The following is a 24,839-nucleotide window of genomic DNA, read 5'->3' as shown; positions in this document are numbered from 1 at the left end:
AAAATTCAAGTTGGCAAAGGGGACACACACACACATGCATCATCTAACAAAACAAGAGGGATTTGTTATTTTCAGAAGACAATCATCATGGTCACCTGTAGTGCAGGCCATAATGAAGATTAAATTCCTTCACAACCATCACTTTAATGAACCTCACAATTTCTGGCCATTCAAAAAAACTGCAGATTTTTAGCACATTTTGAGAGAGGGAAAAAAGGAAATAAAAACACTTCTCCTCTTTCCCTAGATTTTGTGAACTTTTTATCTTTCCACATTATTAACAGATAAAAATGATTATGTGGAAGTGTTCAGCAAATTACTATCATATTAATATCCAAAAGCAATGATACATTTAAAGAGAAAAGGTACCACAGTCACAAGATCTAAAACCACAAGAGAGACACCCTTAGGCACCGAGGTCTGAACAAAGGTGAAACCAACAGGGGTTAGGAGGCAGCCAGAGAGGTTTCTGTAAATGACCTGTGGATTCTCCTGATCCTCTCCTCAAAATCTGCTCTGCCTCACCAAACTTATCACAGAACCTCTAACAAAAAATAAAGAGTAAAACCCAGCCAAGCCCAAGAAGACATCTTATCACTGCCTGGAGTCACTAAGCAACAGTTACAAATACGCCAGCCTCAAAAAGGGAGAATTTTAGTGGATTGAAAGAGACAGTGTAAACATGAGATAGCCAGGTAACCAAATGACAAACATTATCTGACAGCCTTGAAAACCTCTCTTAAGCCAAGATGTAATAAATAGCACATGCAACTAAATTGGAAAAAAAAAATTCCCTAAGCCAAGTTAAATAGTAACCAGCATTCAAATTTAACCATATAAAGTCTACATTAAAATCCAAAATGACAATTACAAAATATTATATTACTATGAACACTATCAAAAGCTTTGAATAACAGCACACTAAGGAAATAAGTGAAAACACACTTTACCTTGTATCTCATTTTGGGGCATGAATGGATGTAGAAACCCATATAATAAAAACAGAGATCAGGAGCTTTTACACAAAGCTGTCTGGTAAAAGCAATTTCCCTGTGAGAGGAAAGAAAAGACTAATTACATTTGAATACAATTCTTAAAGCTATTTTACCTCTTCATATTGAAATATTTTACGGCTATCTGGCTCTTAATCTAGGACTTAATAAAGGAATAGACTTCTATAAAATAAAAATTAGGATCATAAACTCCAAATCAATCTTTTTAAAAAACCCAAACATAATAAATTGAAAATTATTACTTGGAAACGTAACAAACAAATCATCAAAAATCACAATACCATGTCATGCTTAAAAATACTTTCATTTTTGAGTTTTGGTCTGCCAACTGCCTGATTTGATATCTAAATAAAAATGATTAAGACCCTCTGTTTAATATGTTTATTGTCAATATTTGTGTACATTGGAATTCTACAGAAACCTACTGGTATTCTGGAATTCTACTGGTTAACATGGCTCAGGAAAACATGTTTTTGAAAAATAAGCTTCAAGGATAAGCCTCTTGTTTGTTCTATCATTTATGCTCCAGCAATTTGCATGTAAAAACAGCCACCTTTATGCAACAAAAGGTATTTTTACCCATCTCATGCTTGTTAGTATGATTTTCTCATTTATTCTGAAAGAAAAATGTCAATGTATTCCAAAAAAAGTTTGCTTTATATTTTACTGGCACAAGGAAAGCACTGTTACTACAAAGACTCAGCCAGTGCTTCCTCTACAAATGATCATTTTTGCAGCATTTCTATCTGTGCAGATCACTTCTGTAACAAATGGGATAAAAAATGCATGCTGCTTTTACTTTCTGTGTCGAAGGGATAAGAAGATGTCCCTGCTCACTGCAGGGGAGCTGGAATAGATGATTTTTAAAAGGTTTCTTCCAACACAAACTATTCTCTGATCCAAAATATGAGTACATTCACATAGGAAGCATCTACAAACACTGGAGGCAATTTATCCCTTAAAATTAAATTACTATTACTCATTATTTCTTCATTTTTTTTTCCCTGTGGCAAGACTGGCACTTCCAAGCAGTTTCTCCTCCCCTTGCTCTCTACTTACATGCCTACAACATATTTCAAATGATGCTCAAATCCCATCCTTTCTACAACTCAGCAGCAGCAATTCTCAGAGTGGCATGAAGTGGAAGTGACAGCAATGCAGTCCAACCTCCTTGGAGTAAAATTGGCAACAGCTTTGAAGGTATCAGATGCCTTTGCAACTTCCTAAGTCCTCCCTAACTCAACTTTTTTCTTCCCCTTTTTGAAAGAAGAACGAGGTTGGCTCACTCCAGGACTGTTGGGAACTCATTTTTATTGTCTTGAATGCTGCAGAATTTACAAGCTGCTTTTTCACAAGTTGAGCCATGCATGCATGGTGCAGCTACAGAGCTTTAAATTTATGATGTAGAAAACTTAAAATCATTTAAAGAATTCCGAAGCATGGATTATGTCAGTTTATTATTACATAAAGGAATGTGATATGTACAAATACTAAAAAATAATTCTTAGGAGGACTTAGTATTTTATATGTTCATCTTGCAAGGAAAAATTAGTCTGATTTCAACCATCTAACATTTGTAATGGAATAATTCTAAAAATCTAGACCATTAAGAGAAAAAAAGATCATTTCTAAGTCATAGGAGTTCCAATGTTTTTCCAGAATTGTTAATTCTGATTAATTCTAAAAATTATCAGATCCTAATCAAAATGCAATCAAATTCAGATTAGACCTCTGAGATATTAAACTGTACGTGGTTTATTAATTACAGAAAAGGTTTATGAACTAATTGTGGTAAGAAGTTTCCTTGAAGTGGTGTTTGTGCTCCACATAGCTCAAGTGGTGCCGTTCACCCACCCTGGAGGGTGACACTGAACAAGAGGTGAGAAGCTGCCCCTGCAGAGAAGGTGCCTCTCAGCAGGAGCCCTTGGAGAGAGGGGAGAGCTGGATCTCACAATTCCAGGGCTCCTTTTGCACCTGACAGAGTGCAGTGCAAATCTCCACAGGTGAGAAGATTCATGCCGAAGCTTCTCACACTCAGACACGTCTGGCACGAGGCTCAAACCCAGCTGCTTCATGAGAACACCACATTTGTCTGTGGCCAACTTATTTCATATAAACAGACAAGCAAAAAAGGTAAGGAAAAAATACAGTTACACAAGTATTTCCACTCATTTAGGGTTTTTTTTTCATTTATAGTAACAATGGAATCATAAAATTGCCTATGGAAGAAAAGCAGTAACTTGCAATTTTACATACAGGTTTTGTTCATAGTGAAAAGCAATATCCACAATTCCTACTGTTTTGCAAGGCCATGTTGGATAGTTAATTTAAGGCTTTAAAATTCATGGGATTACTCTCTCCATCAGGTTTTCTGAAGAGAAAGATAATGAGATTAACATACCTGAAAAATATATATAGTGCTAGTACAGCAGGAGAGCACTAATTCAGAAGACACCACTTTTTAGGTACTCTGTTATTTATGACCTCAATGTGCATAAAACTATAAAAGTGATTAATTTCATTTGGTGACTCGGCTTAGAAAAAGGCCAAAGGAAAAATTATTTCTATTCAGACAAAAAAAAAAAAAAAAAGGAGCTTTTCCTGCTGAAACCAAGCAATATTAAATTATTTTCAGGGGCAATAAAAACAAGGCATTTTGTTTCTGTGTGTTTTCTTAACCTGTAAAAGTATTTAGCTAACTAGAAAGTTACATCCCTAGTCAAGGATGACAATTTAAAATTTACTTGGAAGGCAACCAACCCCATAACTACTTTGCTAAAGGCAGTGTTACCAGTATATATTTAGACTAAAAATAAAACTCCAAGTTTAGAAACAAGTATTAATTCCTACGATTCCATCCAACCAGATAAGGAAAACGTTCTCTTACCGTAATGCAGAGTAGACTCCCAAAGATAAGAAAGAAAAGTCTGGGTCGTAGTAGAGATAGACTGAGGACACACAGTAGGGCAGGATATCAATGACACCAACAGCAATTATCTTCCCATCCAGCCAGTACTGCTGGTGGAAGGAGCCATAGCCACATTCTGGTCCATCTGGGGTATGCTCTGCCTAAGAACAAGAGAGGGATTAACTCCCTGACAGATTTTCAGTATGAAAATAATTTTAAAGAGAATATCAACACACAAGTAAATACTGTAAAAATTTTTGCTGCCCACCTGTATTTAGAAAAAATGGGAAAAGGCATTTGAAAGGCAGGGAAAATAATGTTAGTTACTGGATCTTTGTGCCCTTTGCTGTTCTCAGGATGGGTATAACCCACATATCACACATCCCAAACATGGATCTGAAATAGCCTCTGCCATCCAGCACTTATGGCACTGACAGGACAAACCAACATGACTCTTCAAGTTATTAATGAATTATTACATGCCAACCTGGTGCTTCCAACACTCCCTGTCACTGCAAGGCCTTCCAGGTTCTCTCCTCCATGTCCCCAAGCACTGGAAGAACCTCAGCCACAGCAACTGAGCTCCTCAAAGTGACCATTAAATTTATTTCAGATTACTATTTTATAAAAAACCTGAGCAGTTCATTCTTTATGTGATGTTTACTTTCTATAACTAACAAAACACCTTTTATCCAAGAACCTGAAACTGTATGGCAACAAAATCTGTGGAACCTCTTCTTTGTAAGCCCACATCAGAGCAAATCCTGCAAGAACACCAAGGGACTGGTGCTCTATTGTTGTGTGCTGTGGTTTTGGATGTGCACTCAAGTTTGACTCTGGATGGGGTAAAGCACCTCGAGCCAGAAACTGATGCTTGAAGTTAAGAAGAAAATGATCTCCCTAATTTAAACTGTATTACACAACCAACTCTGGCATGCCATTTTCTCCCACGTCAAGTTTACTTTAATCCTGAATTCCACTGTGCTCAACTTAATTATCCATCTAGTCATGTTTTTCACTGCATTGCCAGGTCTTCAGAAAGCTGCTTCTCACTCAATAAATCTGACAATATTGCCTGCTATTACCAACTGTTTTGCATTACATCAGTAGAAGGTGGGTTTAATCAAGTATTGTGATACAGTAGCCCTGACTGAAGAGATGATAGGCAGGAGAAGTTACTCTAATTGGTACCACATGTGTCAAAAGAAATCAATCACGTGAACAAAAATTATTTCAACTGGCTTACCCAACCAGCAAGTCCCAAAATAAAGGCCACATAACAATATGTTTGAATTTTTATATAGCTATATACCATGAAACTAAATGTGGAGCTACAAATGCTCTAAAAGTGACATGACGAAACATTTGAGAGCTCCATCCACAGTATGTGAGAACATTAAACCCAGATATAGCATATTAAACTCAGATTTTCTTGTTCAGGTAAAGCCCACTTATCCAACAGTTATGGTTTCGTTCAGTATCATCAACTTTTCAACAGAGCCAAATGAAATCACATGGTCACTGGTAACATTTTTAAGCAGGGACACAGTCAAGTAAAAGATGTTCTCTAAGGATTTCTCAGCTCAGGTTAAGTTCCCTTCTCAGAGTGCAGTCCATGACAAAAAAATGAAACATCTCAAAGCCATGGGGAACATAGTTGGTAATAGAACACAGACTTGCTTAAGTAAGTTTCAGTTAAAACAGATTTTCTGTCTTTGTCAAAAATTCATCATATAGGATTTAATGAATGTTAGAGAAGATAGTCTAAGCCACCATGGAAAAGATTTCCACTTAAAGCAAAGTCTTCTGAAGTTAAACAAAAGCTGTGTCTGTGTATCACCCCAAACCTCCAAAGAGCAGCACATGGATTTGGTCACTGGACCTCTGCAAACTGAGCATTAACATCAGTTAAAACTCTGGGTAAAGCCCAATCTGCAGTTATTCCACTAATGCAATTACAGTGAAATGTCATGAACATAAGAGAGTCTATGTTCTGGAACAAACATAATGAGCACAGCACTGATTTCAGGCAAAACAGACAGGGATCTCTGTTACATTAAGCAAATAACATTTTAGAAAGAGTAAGGTTTCCCTCCACCTTCAGAAATTCTCATACAATGTAATCCTTTGTAATGCTTGTCAGTATTACATTTTCTCCCATTTCTCAATGAATACTTGGCTCCTTTAACTCGATTTCCTGTGCACTATCCAGGCAATTTGACCTGAAACAGGTCTAGAGTATGAAACATTTTCCTGAGGCAGGCTCCACCATTTCACACCACTGACATCTCCACTGGGACCGTGTTTGTCAAGGGGGATGGGAAATACACCGGTGACATCAGGGGAGCAAGCCCACCAGAAAGGGCTTATCTTATCTACCTAAAATTATACACTAACCCTGGAATCAATCCAGAAGGACCAAAGTATTTAAAATTAACAGTTTATAGTCCTATTTCAATACAATGGATTATTAGAATCTCATGATACTGAAAAAGTCCAGGACAAAATGGAAACCACAATTTTCTCTCCAATGTTTACACTGTCATGCAGAGAAAAATACAACATATTCTATGTTAATTCTACCTGTCTTCATATCCTGCTAGCTAATGAACATGCTTGATTGCTCACATTTTATAATCCATTATTAAAATTTAAATATTTAATAGAACTGGCATTATATATTGCCCAATTAGTACCTCAGTGTACTAACTGCTTATAATTGAACTTCAATGATGGTGAGAGCACTAGAATTTCTTCAAAGCACATTGGTCAGTCTTTAATATTAACAGGAATTTTGCTATTATTATAATATTTATAAAAGTTTCTGTATTATAATTACCAAAAATGGGTCCTGCCTGTACAATGCATGATTATTTTTCTCTGGGAGGTTTAATGAAATTTCTTATTTTCTACCTTTCCATTTTACCGTCCGCTGTGCATGGAGGGAAGAGGAAGATATTAAATTTATGCTATCAAAAAAAAAAAAAAAAAAGCCAGGAAACCCTTGACTTCTCTGCTCTAGTGGAAATTATTTGCCAAATAAGCAAAGTGATTAATTCCAGCAGTTCCTTTCCCAATGGCACACACACAAACCTGCCATATGGTAGATTTCTATGGCTTGGTTAGCAACACATTTCCTTTCCAGAGCTTTGGCCTACTTTCACTTGGGATTAGTAGGACACTCTGCACAGAGCCACATTCTGTGCCTGACTGGAAAAGTCTAGAATTTGAGCTAAACTACACCAAATGTGAATCAAATATCACCTTCTAAGAAGGTGATCTTGGGAATTACAGGCTTGTAATGGTCTCCCTTATTAGATCTCCTAAAAATTAAAACCCATCAATAAACAAAACAATGCAATGCAGAGGCTGATGTGCTTTCTGAAGAGCAAAGATAGAGATTCACAAACATCTTTCAGATCTTCAGAATCCCAAAGCATGTCAGCATGGTTAACAGGAGAACAAATGATCATTTGCACAACAGAAAACAGATCACTTTCCATCCTGCTAGATCTATTCACTTTCCATCCTGCTGGATTACATTCTCCAGGCTAGTAGTGAATCAGTGAATGATGCTGCAGCAAACCAAGATGATGATTTTGAAGTATTTAGGATGGTTAAAAAAGAACTGAATGTAAATAGCTCCAGACAGATCCTGCAATACTGAGTGATCAAAAGGGCAGAGGAGATACCAAATGTTCATAAACCCACAGAGCATAAATGCATGCTGGAAAACATATTGCTATAGGCACACCCAAAACAATGGGCATAAATCACCAGCTCTTTCAAAAAGATGATTTTGACAACAGTTGTATAAAATTGTCAGTTTAATGCTTAACATCAGTCAAGATGAAAAAAAAAAAAGAAATCCAAGCAGCAATTAGAGAATATTTTGAGAATAAAACAAAATTATCCCTCAACTGCCTAACACTATGGTCCATCCAAAGGCTGAGGCTCCTTCCAGCTGCTATTTCAGGACAAGATGGAGCAACTTGGGAGGACAAACACTGAGATGACCATCAGTGATCTCACACAACTGGCCCCTGACATCTCCCTCACTCACTGAGCACCAAAAATAAGGTGAATCACCCTGAACAGTCTGGATTTCCCTTGGAACTTTCTCCCAGGAATCTTCCCACTGTGCTGAACCATTACCACCATCCCACATCTGCCTGTGGGAATTGGTAAAATGGCAAATGGGTAAATGCAGCCCTGAAAATGAAAGGATGAATTAAAAAACCACCTCAAACTATTCACTTTACATTATGCTGTTTACTGCTAGAAAACTGCCTCGTTTTCTGCTACTTCGTGCTGTATCTTTTCTTTAAAGCATTCATTTTTTCTGCCAGAGCCCATAGCCAAAACAGAAACTAAACTGAAAAATAAAATGAGAAAATAAAAAAGACAGGAAGAGTTTGGGTGTTCATACTATTTGCAGCTAATGATAACATTAAAAACTCCAAAAATTACAAATTGAAAACATGTAAGATTTAAATTCTATTTTAAATTATTTTTGTTCGAAAGAGTAAACAGACTACACACTGCTAGATTTGCTTGTGGCAACTGTTTCAGGATAAAGAATTTCAAGAATCCCTTGGCCTCTGATATATAACCCCTTTTATTTAACTTCATCTAATTGAAGACATCTGTAGTGGTGCCACACAAAATTTAATTCAAGCTTCGAAATGTCAATAAAAAGTGTCTGTAAGAAACAATATGGGTATAAACCTGGCAGGGCAGTGTGCATCAACATCTACGTAGCCATACAAAATTAAGAATATAATGGCAGTCTGCTGCACGAGTTGACGAGGTGATAAAAGCCCTTTTCCTATAAAGTCTAATGAGCTCTATTACTCTTCAGCTTTCAGGAATGCAAAGGCCAGTGGACTCAGCAGAGAAAAGCAACAAACTCTCCACACATGGATTCACTCAAAGCGCGACAGATCAAATTACCAGTGTAATTACTATAACCTGACAATTTCATTACAGTCACGCCGTCCTCAGCTCTTTGAGACTAACAAGAAAGACACTGCGAGGGATCCATGGCAGCTTGCTCACTTGAAACGAAGGAACAGCATCTCTCCTCAACTTTTACCTCAGATTGTAGTCAAATACAAGTTTAGCAAGTTATTTAGTAATTCATTCTTTTCTTTTCATAGAAATAAATAGAAAACCATGAAAAGACACAGACTTTTGTGCTTCTATTTTTAAATGCAGTGCTATGAAATTCAGTGGGAGCTTGTTACCCAGCAAAGGAGTCCTCAGGCTCCTGTGGAAACACAGCAGAACCTTCCTTACCAGGTGGTGGAGACAGGAATTCTGTGCACAGCCACCTCCACCACCTCTAACAATGGCTGGCTGTCTGCAGAGGACACTCATGTATTCATTAAGCAAAAGAAATGAAATACATTCATTTCAAAACTCCCATCCCGAATGAATACATACCTCCAGAGGGGAATCACAGAGGAATCGTGTGAACTGCACCGAGGTGGGTTCAGCAATAACACGTGCCCAAGAAAACAGCCCCAATATGCAAAGCAGAACAAGAAAGAAAACCATCAGCAATGCATTAGGATATTTTAATAGTCAAATACACTCTTTCAAATCCGTATCTGTGAAAAGCATCATCAGACTTTGCTTATGGAAATTTCATTTAAACCCTTAAATTCTCACATTCTGTTTAGAAGTACAAATAAATATAATAATTAACTATGCAAAGTACTTTATTTTCTATGAAACAGGTGTTTTTTTAAAAGGTGATGTTAGAGAATTATCACCATGTAATACAGGTCTGTTTCTGTGTCCTTTATTTTAAATTACACATTATCCTCCTCTGACTCCTTGCAACAGAGAGTATTTTCCCATTGATACCTCCCCTATCACCAAAGCAAGGGGGCTGGGGCCCTCATACCTCTTAACAGAAATTAATTAATTTACATTCAAAATTAAAAGCATGATCATTTTAATTTTAAAGAAGAGGAAGGGCAAAGAAAAGAAAGAAACTCAACCTCCTGAAAGTGCAAGCATTTCAAATCTGGATTTTTGACTAAACACAAAATGATGTGCTGCTGATAATTACTCAAAAAGGCAATGTTTTAATGATCTGGAGCTTGTCCAAGATTCTTAGAGTAATAAAATACAATACTTATTTACTCACTATAATTTACTAATTTGATACAAATACTTCCTTGTTGGTGGAGTCCACGTTGAACACATTGCAGAGTTCAGGTATGTATTTAAGCCCAAACATTCCCTTGTTAAATAACTACTTTAATACACAGTTTAATTCCCCCTCTTGTAATGGCTGGGTGATTTAATAAGTCAGCAGTTCCCACACTGCAAAGTAATAGTAAATAGGAATTTTTAAATTAAGAGTTACATAAAAAGAATACAGATGGACACCTACAAAAACCTGACTGTTGTCAAGATTTTGTTGTCAAGAATTCCATTAAGTTCTAAGATTAATTAGAGGGGAATACAAAAAAATGGGGTGATTGCTTGTCAGCCATCCCACTTTTCCCAGGGAAGGGGAGGAGAGGAAGGCAGGCAACAATACAAAGTGCCAACAGTATCAGTTCCTGCCTCATCTTACTTATCTTGTCCTGCTGATCTGTGGATTGATAAGAAACCGTTGGACACAGAAATTATGGAAGGACACTGAATTTCTATATTGTGATGGTGAAGGCAGGAGATTGTACATTTCCTATAATTTACCATTTCAGATCTAGTCACTATCACTCTAAATTACTCAGAGTTTGGAAGAACAAATGACTGTGGTATCTTAATTTAATTATAGAATTATTTTGGTTTGGTGGGTCAGGGAAAAAAAATACCAGTAATATTTAAAGAAAAAAGAGATAATTAAAATTTTGAATTATTGGGTTGTTTTCCTGAAGTAAAAATAGAGTTACAAATTCCTACACTATGAGTGCAACCGTCCCTACAGCCAGTGCTTTTAGAAAGTGCAGGTTTCAGAAAAAATAAACCATGTGTAATTAATTTTCATGTCAGAAGACCCCCAATAGTTCTTAATCTGTAACTTTAGCTGTATAGTGCAAACTAAACCCTATGGTGAGAAATCTGAGCCCACGACACTTTCCAAATAGTTTTATCAATTCTCCAGGCCCTGCTGCCCAAACCCTTAGCTCTGAGGGTGAAGGGGAACTTTTGAAGTTTAACAGTTTCTGCTGTTACAGCTGCTAGAAAAAAAATTCTTAACTGTACCTGAATTTGTATCACAATCTTAAGGGAAAAAAAGCACTGCAAGTCTTGTTATAAATTATTTCACCTGATGATACCTGGTGAAGTTCAGAGGTTAGATAATTTTCTTCAACTAGTCTATACATTTATGTACAAAAAAAAGAAAATGTTAGATTCAGCTTCTAAATTAACAAATTCATCTAACACTGCAAGATTATTATGAACACAATTAAAAATTACTCAATAAACCATGAAAGAAATACAGCCAAAAACTGATGTTGTATATAAAATAACTCAATATGTCACACAAACACAATTCAAATTCCTTTCACAAAGCCATGCTTTTCTAATTTTAATTGCCAACTGATTTACATAAACTTTTAAAAGCTAATTTATAATATATATAAGAAATCCACAACATTTTTACTTTGGTGCAAGCTAATTACAGCTGCCAGAAAGAATCAACTCAACAACAGGGAGTAAGTTTAAACATAATTAATAAAACTAAGAAGAAACACATCACTGAGAATGAAATCAAAGGGAGGAAAAAAAGGCAGAAGAATAAAAAGCAGGTTGGGTTCAACCCAAAGCTTCTTGCTGGAGTAAGAGCACGTGCACAGCTTTAAAATGAGGTAATAAAGCAGAGTGTTAACACCTGCTCCCTTTTACACAGGGGAAGAGATTCAGGTGCTAAACTGGAATGGGTTTCACCTGGCAGCTCGGGGATTTCTGCAGGGGAAGGTTCCTGATGCCACAGGAGGACACCAGGTCCTTCTCAGGAAACCTTCCAGGTGTCAGCAGCAGGAGCTGCACAATTATCTGAGCTATTCCACAAAAAGGCAGCACAAAAAACATTCATTTGTCATTTCCCCTTTGACAGTATTAAGAGTTTGCTCGTATTTGCAATTCACTGCCAAGGAAAGCTGAGTACTTGCCCTTTTCTTTGGGATACAGAAGGATGAGGGATAAGCAATGGATATAGGAATTGGACCTTCCTTCTTTTTGTTTTTTAAAATCCAATTTCTGAATGGGATTAAAATAAACCAAGGATTTTGGTCACATGGTTTTTTTTTTTGCTTTGTTTTTCACAGAGGTGTGAGGCTAATAAGAAACTAAAAAATAATGATGGCAAGTCATAAAACCTGTAAATCCAGTGCATCACTTCCATGCTGCCATATTTTAATTGAAATAATCTTCCTTACCAAAAACAGATGAGAATCAGTCTTAACCAAAAAGTTGTGCAGTGAAAAAGTAAAAATAAGTCAGTGTTTCAGTAAGTTGCTAAAAACCTTGTCCCACGGAAAGGAAAACAACAAACCAAACAATAAAAACAAAATAGCTATGAAAATACATTGAAATTTAGCTGAAAAATGAACTGAATTCTTTAACTTTCTGTAGAAATCAAGAAAATGGGACAAAATGTGGCATTTTTAAAGGAGAAGATGGTGCAAACCACTGTTGAACCAGGCAAAAAATTAGAGTTCAGCAGAGGAACCAAAGACTTATCCCAGAGCTGGCTCTATCCAGCATTTTCAACAACTGCTTACAAAAATACAGACATGCAGAAGCAATAGAGTTTCAGAGATATCCACAGACCTGAGGGTGAAGAAAGAGCCTTCAAAACTAGGAAGAAGGATTTAAAGTTTACAAAGACAAGAGGGATTTAAAGCTTAAATACATGTCTCAAATGTAGAATTCAGTGCAAGGATGGGACTAATGAAATATTGTACATTTCAGTTCAATTCCTTTATAGAGTGACAAAAGTCACTGTGGCTTTCTTGCTCAGAAGAAACCTCCTCTCAGTATACTGGAGGTTTATCAGTATTACAGTAAAGATTATTTAATTTTATATGGATTTACCTAGAAATCGCAGTGGCAAAATCAAGAATATAAACTGAGATGCAAAAAGAACCTGGACTGAAATGATATGACCATGGACAAGTTACTTAATGTCTGGATGCCTAAGTTCTTTTGCTTTTGTAGGCATTTAATGATAAAATCCATGAAGCCACAGCACTGCAGTCACAAGGGCCACACAAATAAGCAGAAGGCATTAGGCTGATATAGAAATACTCATTCAAAATCCTAAATTCAGAGCTCTCAGGATGTGAAATCCAAGTTCACTGCAGTGAGATGTTCTGCCATGGCTTCCAGGAGTGGAATAAAAATGTTCAGAAGGCTAAAAATAACCACAAAGCCTATTGATTTTTAAGCATTCTCTCACTAGAATAATATAAGAGAAGAAAGTAGGTAAGGGAGACCTAAAAGTTTGCAACTGGCTGCTGGCTCAGTTTGGAGCTGATCAGAACGTGCTCCTTGGCATTTCTCAGACAACTCACTCAGTTTTCTCTATTAGTTCAAGTGGATTCCTGGGAAGCAATTAAAAAAAAAAAAAAAAAAGGGAGGAGGGTGAAAGAAAAACCCCACTCCACGTATTTCAGTAATTTTTTGCACCTTTTCAAACAGTGTATCTTTTGTGTGTCCTGAAATTCTTTTCTTCCAAGACAAATATTTAGCTAAGCACAAAGCAAAGAGAGAGTCCAGCTACTTTCACAGAGGGAACAGACAGATACTGTTTTTCTACAAGTTTGTCATTGTGAAACCCTTGTGAAAAGTGAAATAAAACGTTTGCTTCAGGAGCAATAGCAATAAACTGTTCACTCTTGCTTTCTCTGGAAACTACTGTAGAATTTTTATGATCTTTTATGGAAATGTTTTCTAGCTTGTGTAGCTGCCACATAGCTTGTTTCAGTTACACTTCAGCTGGGTTTCCTAAAGACAAAGACTGCTGAAAAAAGATTTGAGGATTCTTACACTGGGTCAGAAATGTGCTGCCTCTGATGAGATGATATTTCATTAAGAACTGCTAAAGACACCCTCTGTTCTATCCAAATTAGCCACTGATTATTTCATTGGGATCAAAAATGTCCTCCTTGGCGTGAAAAAGCCAAAAAGTGTTTTGACTGTATTTGTTTCATGTAAAATCTTTGATTCAGACCTCCACAGCTCCACACCTGTACCTATCATTTCATCTATCACACGGCTTCATCTAAAACACAAGAGATTCAGGTGGCAAAATGTTCTGAAATATCTATCTGAAATGATCTAAATGTTCTGAAATATCTGTCTCCAGGTATTTTACAAATCATCCTGAAGCTGGGGTAGAGCTGGATCACAGCATCTTCCAGGTGATTTGTATTCTACAAGGCCCTCCCTGCAGTTCTTACCCAGAAACAAGGATTTTTTGGTGCTGAGCAAGAGTTAAAACATTTGCAGATTAGGACTGCTCTTAGCAAAGCACAGACAGCTTCCATAAATCCAGTGGAATTGGATCATCCAAAGAGCCAAATCTTGGGATTATACAAGGCACATGTCCATTCTTCTTATTCTCAGATCATCCTTCCATATATTAATCTACACATTTTCTCCCAGAAATATAACCAATGTCTATTAAAAGTTACTCAGTTTAAAAATTAGACTCCAAATCCATATTTATCTATTTCTCTGTGCATGAATTATTACAACAAAGCTGTATTAGCATTTATTATTTTTCTTATGAAAAAAAAAGGGGACAAACCCTTACCCACATTATTTTTTTGCATAATTATTTTACTCCTGATATGCTGATCAGCTCTATAATTTATGCTCCAACTGGTCTCTCATTGATGCTACAGGGAACCAAGGTTTTTTCAATATAAGGATGCTCAGCCTACTCTTATCTCTCTGTTCATTAGAGGTCTCCATTTCTCCATTTTTCTAAGCTTTCATGATTTCAATTTCTTTTCCTTATAGCTTGACCCGTTTCACAAAACAAATATAACCATCACTAAGGCAGGAAATAACCCAAACAAATAAATCCTTGCAATTGATTACATTTGTGGGGGTTTTGTATGCTACAGACACAGCTCCTGATGCTAAGCATGGTTACATCTTCCAGTACGTTAAGAACAATCCAACAAACAAGAAAACTACAAAAACATTGAATAACAGCTCTGTTACACTGGGAATGGGACCATCATTGTGGACCTGAGATAAAGAGCCACATCAAGCATTTTCATAAAGGGTCAGAAGAAATGCAAAGAATGGGACAAACACTAATCCAGATTGTTTCAATAGCTTCCAAAAATGAGCAGCTCAGCAACTTAACTAATTCAAGAGCAGCCTTAGATAAACTTCTCAATAGGCAGGGATACACCTATCTGCCTATTTTCCATTTTTTTATCTGAGCTCCTTCACTGCTGTTTATACTTTAGCTTCACAATCTGTTCAGGCTCCCCCTAATTCATCTCATTTTCTCCAACAGCTATAATAAAAATACTTCTATTCCTCAAACAGTGGATGCCCATGCATTTACACAGTAGCTTAATAAAGTTTTGTGCTCCCACAGAGGAAAGGTGAAAAATCAATTCTTCCTCAGCACTATTTAAGAGTAAGTATTATACAGAAAACTTCAGTAAGAAAATTGTCTGCTATGTTTTTCCTCAGGACACCAATTCCATACAATACAAACATGCTGACATAAACATTCTTCAGTGCCAACAATTTTGTGTAACACCAGGAATTGACTCCACTCCAAAGCACAGACACAACCAGGGCAGTTTTGAAGCTGAATTCCTGCAGCAAGTGATCAAAAGTTCTTGAGAGGGGTGAGAGGATTTCCAAGGTAAATTCAATTTCTACCAGACCAACTAAGAAAAAAAGGGCATATGAATATTTTAAAAGACTATGCAGAAAATAGTTGTGGCTTTTATGCCATGATAAAAACCAATTTGATTTTTTTTTCTCCTGCAAGCTAAATTGGTTTTAATTCCAGGAGCAAGGAAATATTTCAAACTGTTCATAGAATATTAACATATTTGGCAGAGAGACAATATATTTTTACCTTATCCAGTCCTCTCCCAGCCAGTGAAAGAGGAACAGAAGATTGTGGTGATGCTTCCATAGAAAGCCAAGTTTCATCACAAGTCTGGAACTTGGGAAAAGTTGATTTCACAACTTTCCACCTTGCTTTTTATTAGAACAAACAGAAATCACTGCCTCACTCAGGAATCAGTACTGCATCACCAAAATGAGCTGCAGGATTCTCCCCAGCAAAATCTCCAATTATTTTAAAGAACACACTGTAATTAGTGCTATGCAGTCTTCAGCAGGGAAGCAGAGGAAGGAAAGGAGGAAAAGGCAAAATTTAAAGAGACTCAGCATGATGAAGGGCACCAAAACACCAATTATCACTGGGCTCAAACTGGCATTAACCAGAGAGTGCCCACAAGTTCAATTCCACAATTCTCAGCCTTGAAACTCCTCTACTCTCCCTTCTCACATAATCTCTTGATGGAAAGCTGTATTTACATTACTGAGCTGCAAAAAGGCCTTCTCCACACTCACTGAGCAAAAATCAGCTTCATTGTTCACATATTTTTGTTACTATTGTGAACATTTTTAGTTTTCCCTTTAGTGTTATTCTCAAATAACCACCAAAATTCTAAATTGATTTTCAGAATTGCTTTTTAATATAATAAGGTTAATATTAAACTAGCCTAGCAACAGATAGTGTATTGTAATGCCAACAATATAAGAATATATTCCCAGAAGAATTGTTAATATGTCCCAAAACAACCTTTGTATGATTCTGAATTTAAATATAGGCAGGTTTCTAAATATGAACTGTTCAGCCAAATCTAAAACTAAAAACTCTGCCTAAACTAGAAACTTTCCAAACAGAAAAGTGTGCAGAACTCTCACTGAAAAAAACCCAACGACCTCAGAGAGTAGTTTGCACAAATTAAAAGTGAAAAAATCCTGGATATTTGCCAATTTAAAGCACAAAGCAGACTTCTTACTATCCTGATAAAAAAATCCTGTGTATAGGACAGAATTTTATTCCCTTTGCTTAAAAAAACTCCTTGGTTCCATAATGTCTGTGTGATATATTAAAAAGTCTGAAAAAGAGGAAGCAGAAAAAGTTTTGAGGTCTTACAAGTAGCATTTGCCACCCTTCCTCTCAAGAACTTGGATCAGTTTTACCCTACTTGGTACCTTCAAAGTGACTCAGAGAACTCTCTTCCCACACAGATTCAGTGTTATAAAAAAAAGGCTTCTAAGCTACATGAAAACACATTTTTGTGTAAAACATTCTTCAGTTTACTTCCTGCAGAGATCAAATACCAAATGTTGATCGAAGGGAGAGTGTTAGTTCCTAATTGTGAATAAAAAAACCTTCTTGGCCAGGCAGTCTCAAGGACACTAAATATGATTTAGCAAGGCTGAAAAAGAACTGAAATTCAAACCCATCAGCATCAGACCAAGTTTTTACACTCAGTAGATGCTTCAGAGAAGGTTTTATGTTTCCCCTGGAATTATCTAAGCCTGCACAAACATGAGGCCAAAGAGAGGAGATAAAGGCAAAGCAGGGAAACCCCTATGGCAAGTAATAAGGAAAAAGAAGATAAAAATCTGTTACACTATTAGTAGTGAACAGAAATCCATCTCCTTCCTATTCAACAGCAACTCCCAGGACAGCCTTTACACCTTCAGGTGGTGGAAACCTGACTGTCCCTAACACATCTTTCCAGGCTGAAATTATTCCATCCTAGCAGAAAAATCAAGTTTCTAATCTGACCAGGTAATGCTGGGTACAAATCCAGTAAATAGCTCCGTCTCTCTTGGCATGCCTCCAATTTTTACATTATTATAATTAAACCCACTTATGCCAGCAATTATAAAAAGGGTAGAGACAACTACTTACTGTTATGAGACCTATTTTATTTTACTAAACAAAGTGAAATGGATTTTGTGGCTTTCCAGAGTAGCATTACAGACATCTCACAAAAAAAAAAAAAAAAACCAAAAAAAAACCAGCTCTCCTTACACTCTTGAACTAAAGCCAAAAAATATGATGTGGTTTTACAATTCTACCTGGAAAACAGCCCCAGTTTACAAGGTTACACTTCTGCAGGTAGTTCACTCTCAGGAACAGCAAATCCTGACTAGCTGACCAAGAATAAAGCTGCACATCTGCAGCAGATAGAAATGAGAGATCTGAGGTAGCATTTTCATTAATTCTGCCTATGAGGACATTGTGCCACCTGCCTGAGAAACGGAGAACTGCTGCTTGTTCAGAATCCCAGGAGTATCTTTAATTATTTTTCATTTATTAGATTAGGATTATCCTCTGTAAACACCCTTTTAAGAGCAGGGATTATCCATATGCAACATATTCTCATCAAGCCTCAGATGATCAGCTGGTGAGACATTTTTGCACTATTCCTACTGTAAAGGTGAGTTCCAGTTGAGCATTGTGCTTAGCAATGGAATGGGAATAAAATTGAGATTTTTAAAACCTTCACCTGTTAAATTAAGCAAGAACACAAAAAATTAGGGAGCAACATAAAAAAGGTACCAAAGAACTTTAAGGCAGAAGATGATTTTGCCACCAAAACCCCTCAGAGATGGCAACTTCAATGATTTAAGATTTTGATTAGCTCAAAGAGACAGCATTTCCCACCATCTAGCTGTGCATTCAAAGAAGCTGTTGGCAGAAAGGTGCATGCAGTGAACTGTACCTCATTCTCCCCACAGTCAGAAGGTGTGTCCTTGTGTACAGACATCTGATATTTGGCAAATAAAGTGGCAGATTGGTTGAAGGATGATTGGAACTGGGAGTCCTCAAAGGAGACAGGTACTAACCTCACCTTCAGAGCAAGGGAAATACAAGCATTCTGGTTTGAGTGCATGTCATCAGATAATCTGCTTCTGAAGGTCAGGCTAGTGAAAGATCTCCTCCTATGCACTTCAAAGCCTCTGAAGTCATTTTTCTACCTTAAACATAATAATAAAATAATCTCTATTTTTACTGATATCTAACAAACAAACTACAAATTTTGGTTTTATTGCACAGTCTCAAGGACTTCTTAAAATGTTGTGTTTTTAATGGCACATCACTCATTGATTGCCTTCATTCAACAATTACTTCTTCTTTCTACATATACTGTTTCTCCAAACTCATGGTATTTTTTTTTTCTTCTAGAATAGAGATGTAACACATCTGACTGTTCACTCTTACACTCCACCTATTCATTGCAGGAAGCAGCAACGAAGTGTAAATTTAGATGGAGCGCACAGGTTACTTTTTAAAGGCTTAAATTGAAACTGAAGAGAATTATTTCACTCTGGTGAACCTCAAACCAACAATTTGTGTGTGTGACAAACTTCTGCTCACATGTTAGCCCTGATCATTGTATCCTTCTCATGGAAACACTCAAACCAAAGCCAAGGAGAACAGTTACCAGGCTGAGTGTCCAGCTGGATTTTAATTCTTATGGGATTTGTATTTTTAAGGCCCATCTCTATCTCCAAGAGCCTCACCCTCTCCCTTTCTTACCCAACAGCATCCATAACTTTCTTGCCTGCAACTAAAACCAAATATTTGTGGCACTCACAAAGAGATATCAAGAGTTTGCACTTTCAGGATGTTGATTTTATTGGATACATATTTTACAAGCTCCTGAATATACAATGGATATAAAATCCACATTTGTTTCTCTTAGAAACAGGACACGTGAACTGGAGGGGAAGCTTTGCATAAAATTAAATTTGGCCTTCTGACCTGATTTATGGTTGGTTTATCAGGTGGGTCCTTGTGAATAACCATCTGGTAACGTTTATAGACCTGGTAAGACTCCTGAAATGTGGCTTTGAACTGTGAACTTGGTGGAGATGATCTCACCACCCTCACCTTCAGAAGAAGTTAAACACATTTGTTATTAAAATATCATGCAATGACTATACATTTAAACATACCACAAACATCACAACAGAGAGAAATTTCACCCTCCTGCACAAGGGCCATCACAAATTAATTACTATTAGCCAAGAGTCTTCTAAATTCTCCAGCTCCATTTATGCTACTGAAGGCTTTTAAATTGACACTGAATAACATAGAAGGCTTTCAAACTGCAAATTAACTAAAATGCCTAGAGAAGAACTGCACAATTTTCAGGAAATAATACCAACAAAGAGGATGCAGATCATCATTTTAAAGAGATTTTTTTGTGATCATTAAAATATTCTCTCATAGTCTCACACTACACTGAAAAATACTTGAAAGGCTTGGAAGACTCAAATCTCTGCTCTTCAACCAAAACCCATATTTTTGTGTCACTAATTCCAAGGAAATTTCCAGGTATTTTTGAAATTGAAAGAGGAAGATGAAGCAGTGTTTCCATACTCAATTATAAGTTAACTATAATAAGGAGTTACCAGTATTCACACCATCACCATTAAAGACACAAAAATAATTTTAAAAAATAATCTATAAATTGGTCTTCTTAGAAAAAACTATTGCTCCTTAAGCAAAAGAATGCTACCACAGAGGCAGCAGTGCATGTCTTTTCAAAAATATTTAAGGTCATATTAATTTCAAAAACTATGCAATTTTCAGAATGGTTCTATTTTCACAAAGAGATTTTTTTTTAAAAATACTTCTAATTCTCCCTGCATCTTCTAAAAAGATGCTCAGACAAAGCCATCATGCTTCTGTTAAACAACTCCTCAGGAAATGTGAAGGAGTTAAGGAGATGGATCGATTTCGTGGCTTCTAGTCAGTAAATATTTTCATTTCCAGTAGCATCATTGAAAATGATCAGGAAAACATTGTTAGATTTCCAGTTTATGGAAAAAAATAACAAGAAAAATGGTTTTATAATTAACAAATGTTATAAAGTCCAAAAGTCTTCCAGATTACTGTCTCATAGACGTAGTGGCAACCAGTGTATTAAGCAAACTTTTTAATTCCCATTTTTACAGCTTTCAAAGACATCAACACACACCTATGACGTGTGTAAAGAGCAACTATCTTGTTATCTGATTAATTTCTTGAAGTTACTGCTTCCTTGTCAAGTTTCATTAGCTTAGGTAGTTTAAGTATTTATGTACTGCAGACCTAAATAGTGAATTTCTCTCATTATTTAACACTCGGTTAAATTCAAAGTTTTTCATTTTGAAGTCACTCTGTATGAAATTAATTTGCAAGTTATTTTAGTAACTGAACTGGCCTCTGCTAGGACATTGCAGTACAAGAGTACCCTCCTGTGGTTAAAAAGAGTGCAGCTGCACCACAGGGGTGTAATTTATATTAAAACATATATATATATATATACACACTCCTATGATGCATATCTATATATATATAAATATACAATATTCAGTGCCACATATATTTCAAGATTTAAGCCACAACTACTCCATAAAGCCATAAATACAGACCTAAGCTTTTCAAAAACTCCTTAACTAGACCTTTCCTTCATCTGCCTCCAACAACAGTGAGCAAGAGATTACCTCTAATTTGTGTCGTGCATCATCAGGCAGAGGGACAAAGACAAAGTCTTCGATGTTTTTAGGCTGGTTTGTTTTAGATTTAGAGTTTTGCAAGAGGAAAGCTTGATCTCCTTGTTGAGAGCCTTCTACTGTGCCCATCTGGTTCTGCAGGAGCTTCTGTAGCTTTCTCTCTTTCCTGATGTCCTTTGCTTTCCGACACAGAGGCTTGCTCAGATCAGCCCCTTTCCCTACAAAGGCACAGGCAGAGTTAAACACCACATCTGACAGCAAACAGCTCTCACCTCATCACTGGAAGGAAATGGCTAAAATCACCATTTAGTGCAGACTGTGCTCTGAACTCAACATGGCCTTTCACATTTACAACCACCAACACCTGATGCAACACTAATGCAGGGATTCTTGCACAGCTACTTACTGCAGCACTAATCTGGAATCACCTTGACCATTTCACCCCAAAGCCAAGGGTGTATTTAAAACCCTGAAATACTGAAGGACAAAAATACAACCACAAAATCACAGAGAACTGTTCTTCTGCATTCAAAGCCTGTGTGTGTGTGGCTCTACCACAGACTTCTGTAAAGACACACACCCCAAAATAAAGCATTTATTTTTTTTCTCACCTGGAATCCATAGGCAGGATGTAGAAATTCTGCCAATGCTATCATGGTAGTGGAAAAGGCCACAGGAGTTTGCATCTTTGCTTAAAACTATCTTCAGATTGTCTGTTTTAATCAATAAATTCACTTTTTGCAGGTTACCTCTATCTTTAACAGATCAGTCATTTATAGAATTCTATTTGTGAAGTGGTACTTGCTAAAAGGAGAAGTCAAACCCATGCACACTATTTCCCATCTTGATCCATTGGTTCCTTACTAATACAACAACTGTGAGTTGTAAAGCAACACAGACCCAAAGGCATGAGGGAATTACAGACACTGTGTGACCTGTCCTCAGGCAAACAAGTCAGAGGAAGATTTTATTTAAAACTCTCATGGTATATTTGAAGAATGAGTGCTTCATCTGTGTCGGGATCTGTTTCGTGTCTCGGATCTTCTGTAAGCTGTAAATTAGCACGAAAATCTTCTTCAAGCAGTGACTGTGCCTACACAGATATAAGCAAACCTTCTTTTCTATCTGAAACTGTGCAGAAACAGACCATTATTCCTAGAGGACAATGACCTGTTTTGTTTATAAAGGAATAAAAATGCAATTAAACAATCTTATTACCGACTAAGTCTACATTTTCCAAGATGAAAACTAAACATTTTTCTATCTGGAAAATTTTAAACTAAATTTGACCTGTGACACCAGCAAGCATTAAAAAAAAAAATTAAATAAGCTTTCTGATGCACTTATATTCACTTCTATTTTTAGACACACCAGAAAGAAGCACACTAATGAATATTTCTGCTCTGTAAAATTAAATCTGTTTTCCTGAAATGCACTGCAATGTTATTTATGTGCATTTCCAGTCCTTAATGTTTGACACAAAGCTATTCTTAACCTAACTGAAGACCTTACCTCACCTTTTCCAAAGCATTGGCAGGTTTTTACACTCCTATTCCTCAGCCAAGTCTGCCATCTGCTGTCAACAGCCACTTCATTTCTTTCCAATACTAAGTTTACATAGGCCAAAGTTTTTAATTTATTATTTAAAACAAGAAAGCTTTGAAAATTTGCACAATAAAAGTCATATAAACAATAAACTATATAAGGGTTGTAAAGGTTTGTATAAGATCAAAATATAAAATACAGTTTTAAAAATTCTGTAGTATTTCTATGCAACACTACTGATTCTCTGAGCAAATATTTCTGAAAATTCTCCTTTTATTTAGATGCAAAAAAATTGCTTATTAGCCGGTGAAAATCAGATCCAATAGGGATGAGTGATTATTAAGGAAAAAACATTATTTCACTTGAAATCAGCAATTCTACAGAAAGGGACAGAAGTACTTCCTTCTCCTAAATACTGGCACAACATGCAACAGGTGAGTGAAATCAGGAATTAGTAGGATGTCCCAACACAGGCAGAAACTCTAGAGCCACAAGTTTTCCAATAGGATTTTCCCTACCATGTACCAGTAAACCACAATGAAGAAAATTCCCTTTATTTGCCAGAGCAGGCTACACAAAACGGGAAACAAGATCTGTAAGACAAGGCTGCCTTACCTGTAGCCTCTGGGCCACAAAGTGTCTGTCAGCAATTCTACCTTAAATAAATTATTCTGGCAATAATCCACCCACCCCTTACCATCTTCCTGCCAGAAATCATCCATGTCCCAAGAGAAGGCAGCCATGGAATCACAGAATAGTTTGGGAAGGAAGAGACCTTTAAAAGTTCACCTTCCACTGTCCCAGGCTGCTCCAAGCCCCATCCAGCCTGGCCTTGGACACTTCAGGGATGGGGGAGCTCCAGCTTCTCTGGGCATCCCCAACCTCATCATAAAAAAATTTTTAATCTGAATCTCCCCTCTTTAGTTTCAGATCTTAGAGATTCAGTCTTACTTAAGGTGAAGAAAAGAAGATAAATACAACTTTTTAATGTAACAAAATATAAATTACACTATTACAAGTAACACCCAGCACCTGTCAATTTTTATGCTGTAATTCCATAAACTGGGAGGAGCACGGGGAATAAAACAAAAGCATTATTAATTTACTAAGCAAGATAAAAAGAAGGGATTTCAAGAAGATGTGAAATGCTGACAGCATATTCCAATTACTACCAGAAATTACCTGGCTTGGGTGGTGCATGAGCAGCTTTAGCTGAATGTGATGGCTCTGCAGGGACTGGGGTGTCTTTGTCTGCAGAGATCTGAACAGAATCCAATTCCACCTTCTGCACATTCTCCTCTTCTTTTGTTTCTCCTGAGTCCTTATCTTCATTCTCCACCCTCTCAGCTTGATCCACAGCCAAGGGAGTCAGGTCAGACTGACTGACCTGAGACTCACTTTTGCATGGAAAATCACACGTGGCCACATCCTCTATATGGGAATCCATCGGCTCTTCTGTCAATAATTAAAACCTGCATGAGTGAATTTCTCTCTGTACAACCACAGACCATACTTTCCACAACTAAAATTAATACTAAATTGACTATTTTCCAATTTTACAAGTGTTTTCCCACAGATAAAGTAACTATTGCAACAGTCTGAAAACAAAGTTTTCTTTATGATCCTGAATTATGAACATCAATTCATTTATGAGAACAGTTTTATTTTCTCCACTAAAACTGGACAGTCAACTATTTAAAGCCATAACTTCAAACAAATAACAACAAACAAACCTAGCATACCACACTTAAAAAACAGGCAGATTATAATGATTCAGAACCAATACAAGCTTCACCACCATGAAGAATTGCTGGGTTTGGTGCTGGATA

The 24,839-nt window shown here is 36.7% G+C and overlaps 1 protein-coding gene across 5 annotated transcripts in view; it reads right to left on the bottom strand.

The window, feature by feature from the left end:
• The window catches only part of ATE1 (arginyltransferase 1), a 70,472-nt gene that overhangs the window by 42,336 nt on the left and 3,297 nt on the right, over positions 1 to 24,839 (bottom strand). For 3 of the 5 annotated variants that reach the window (XM_053948828.1, XM_053948826.1, XM_053948829.1), the window contains exons 5-10: positions 24,193 to 24,465; positions 21,457 to 21,683; positions 19,727 to 19,855; positions 9,367 to 9,399; positions 3,901 to 4,082; positions 951 to 1,050 (exon numbers count right to left, since the gene is read on the bottom strand). In XM_053948828.1, the coding sequence (XP_053804803.1) occupies positions 951 to 1,050; positions 3,901 to 4,082; positions 9,367 to 9,399; positions 19,727 to 19,855; positions 21,457 to 21,683; positions 24,193 to 24,465 (944 nt within the window). Of the gene's footprint in view, positions 1 to 950; positions 1,051 to 3,900; positions 4,083 to 9,366; positions 9,400 to 18,683; positions 18,813 to 19,726; positions 19,856 to 21,456; positions 21,684 to 24,192; positions 24,466 to 24,839 lie in introns of all 5 variants that reach the window. The other 2 variants (XM_053948831.1, XM_053948827.1) reach the window with 1 other exon arrangement.

Source organism: Vidua chalybeata, chromosome 8 (assembly GCF_026979565.1).
Source record: "Vidua chalybeata isolate OUT-0048 chromosome 8, bVidCha1 merged haplotype, whole genome shotgun sequence".
In the NCBI taxonomy this organism is placed as follows: Eukaryota; Metazoa; Chordata; class Aves; order Passeriformes; family Viduidae; genus Vidua; species Vidua chalybeata.
Note: the sequence above shows the minus strand (reverse complement) of the source record. Positions and strands in the feature narration are given on the sequence as shown.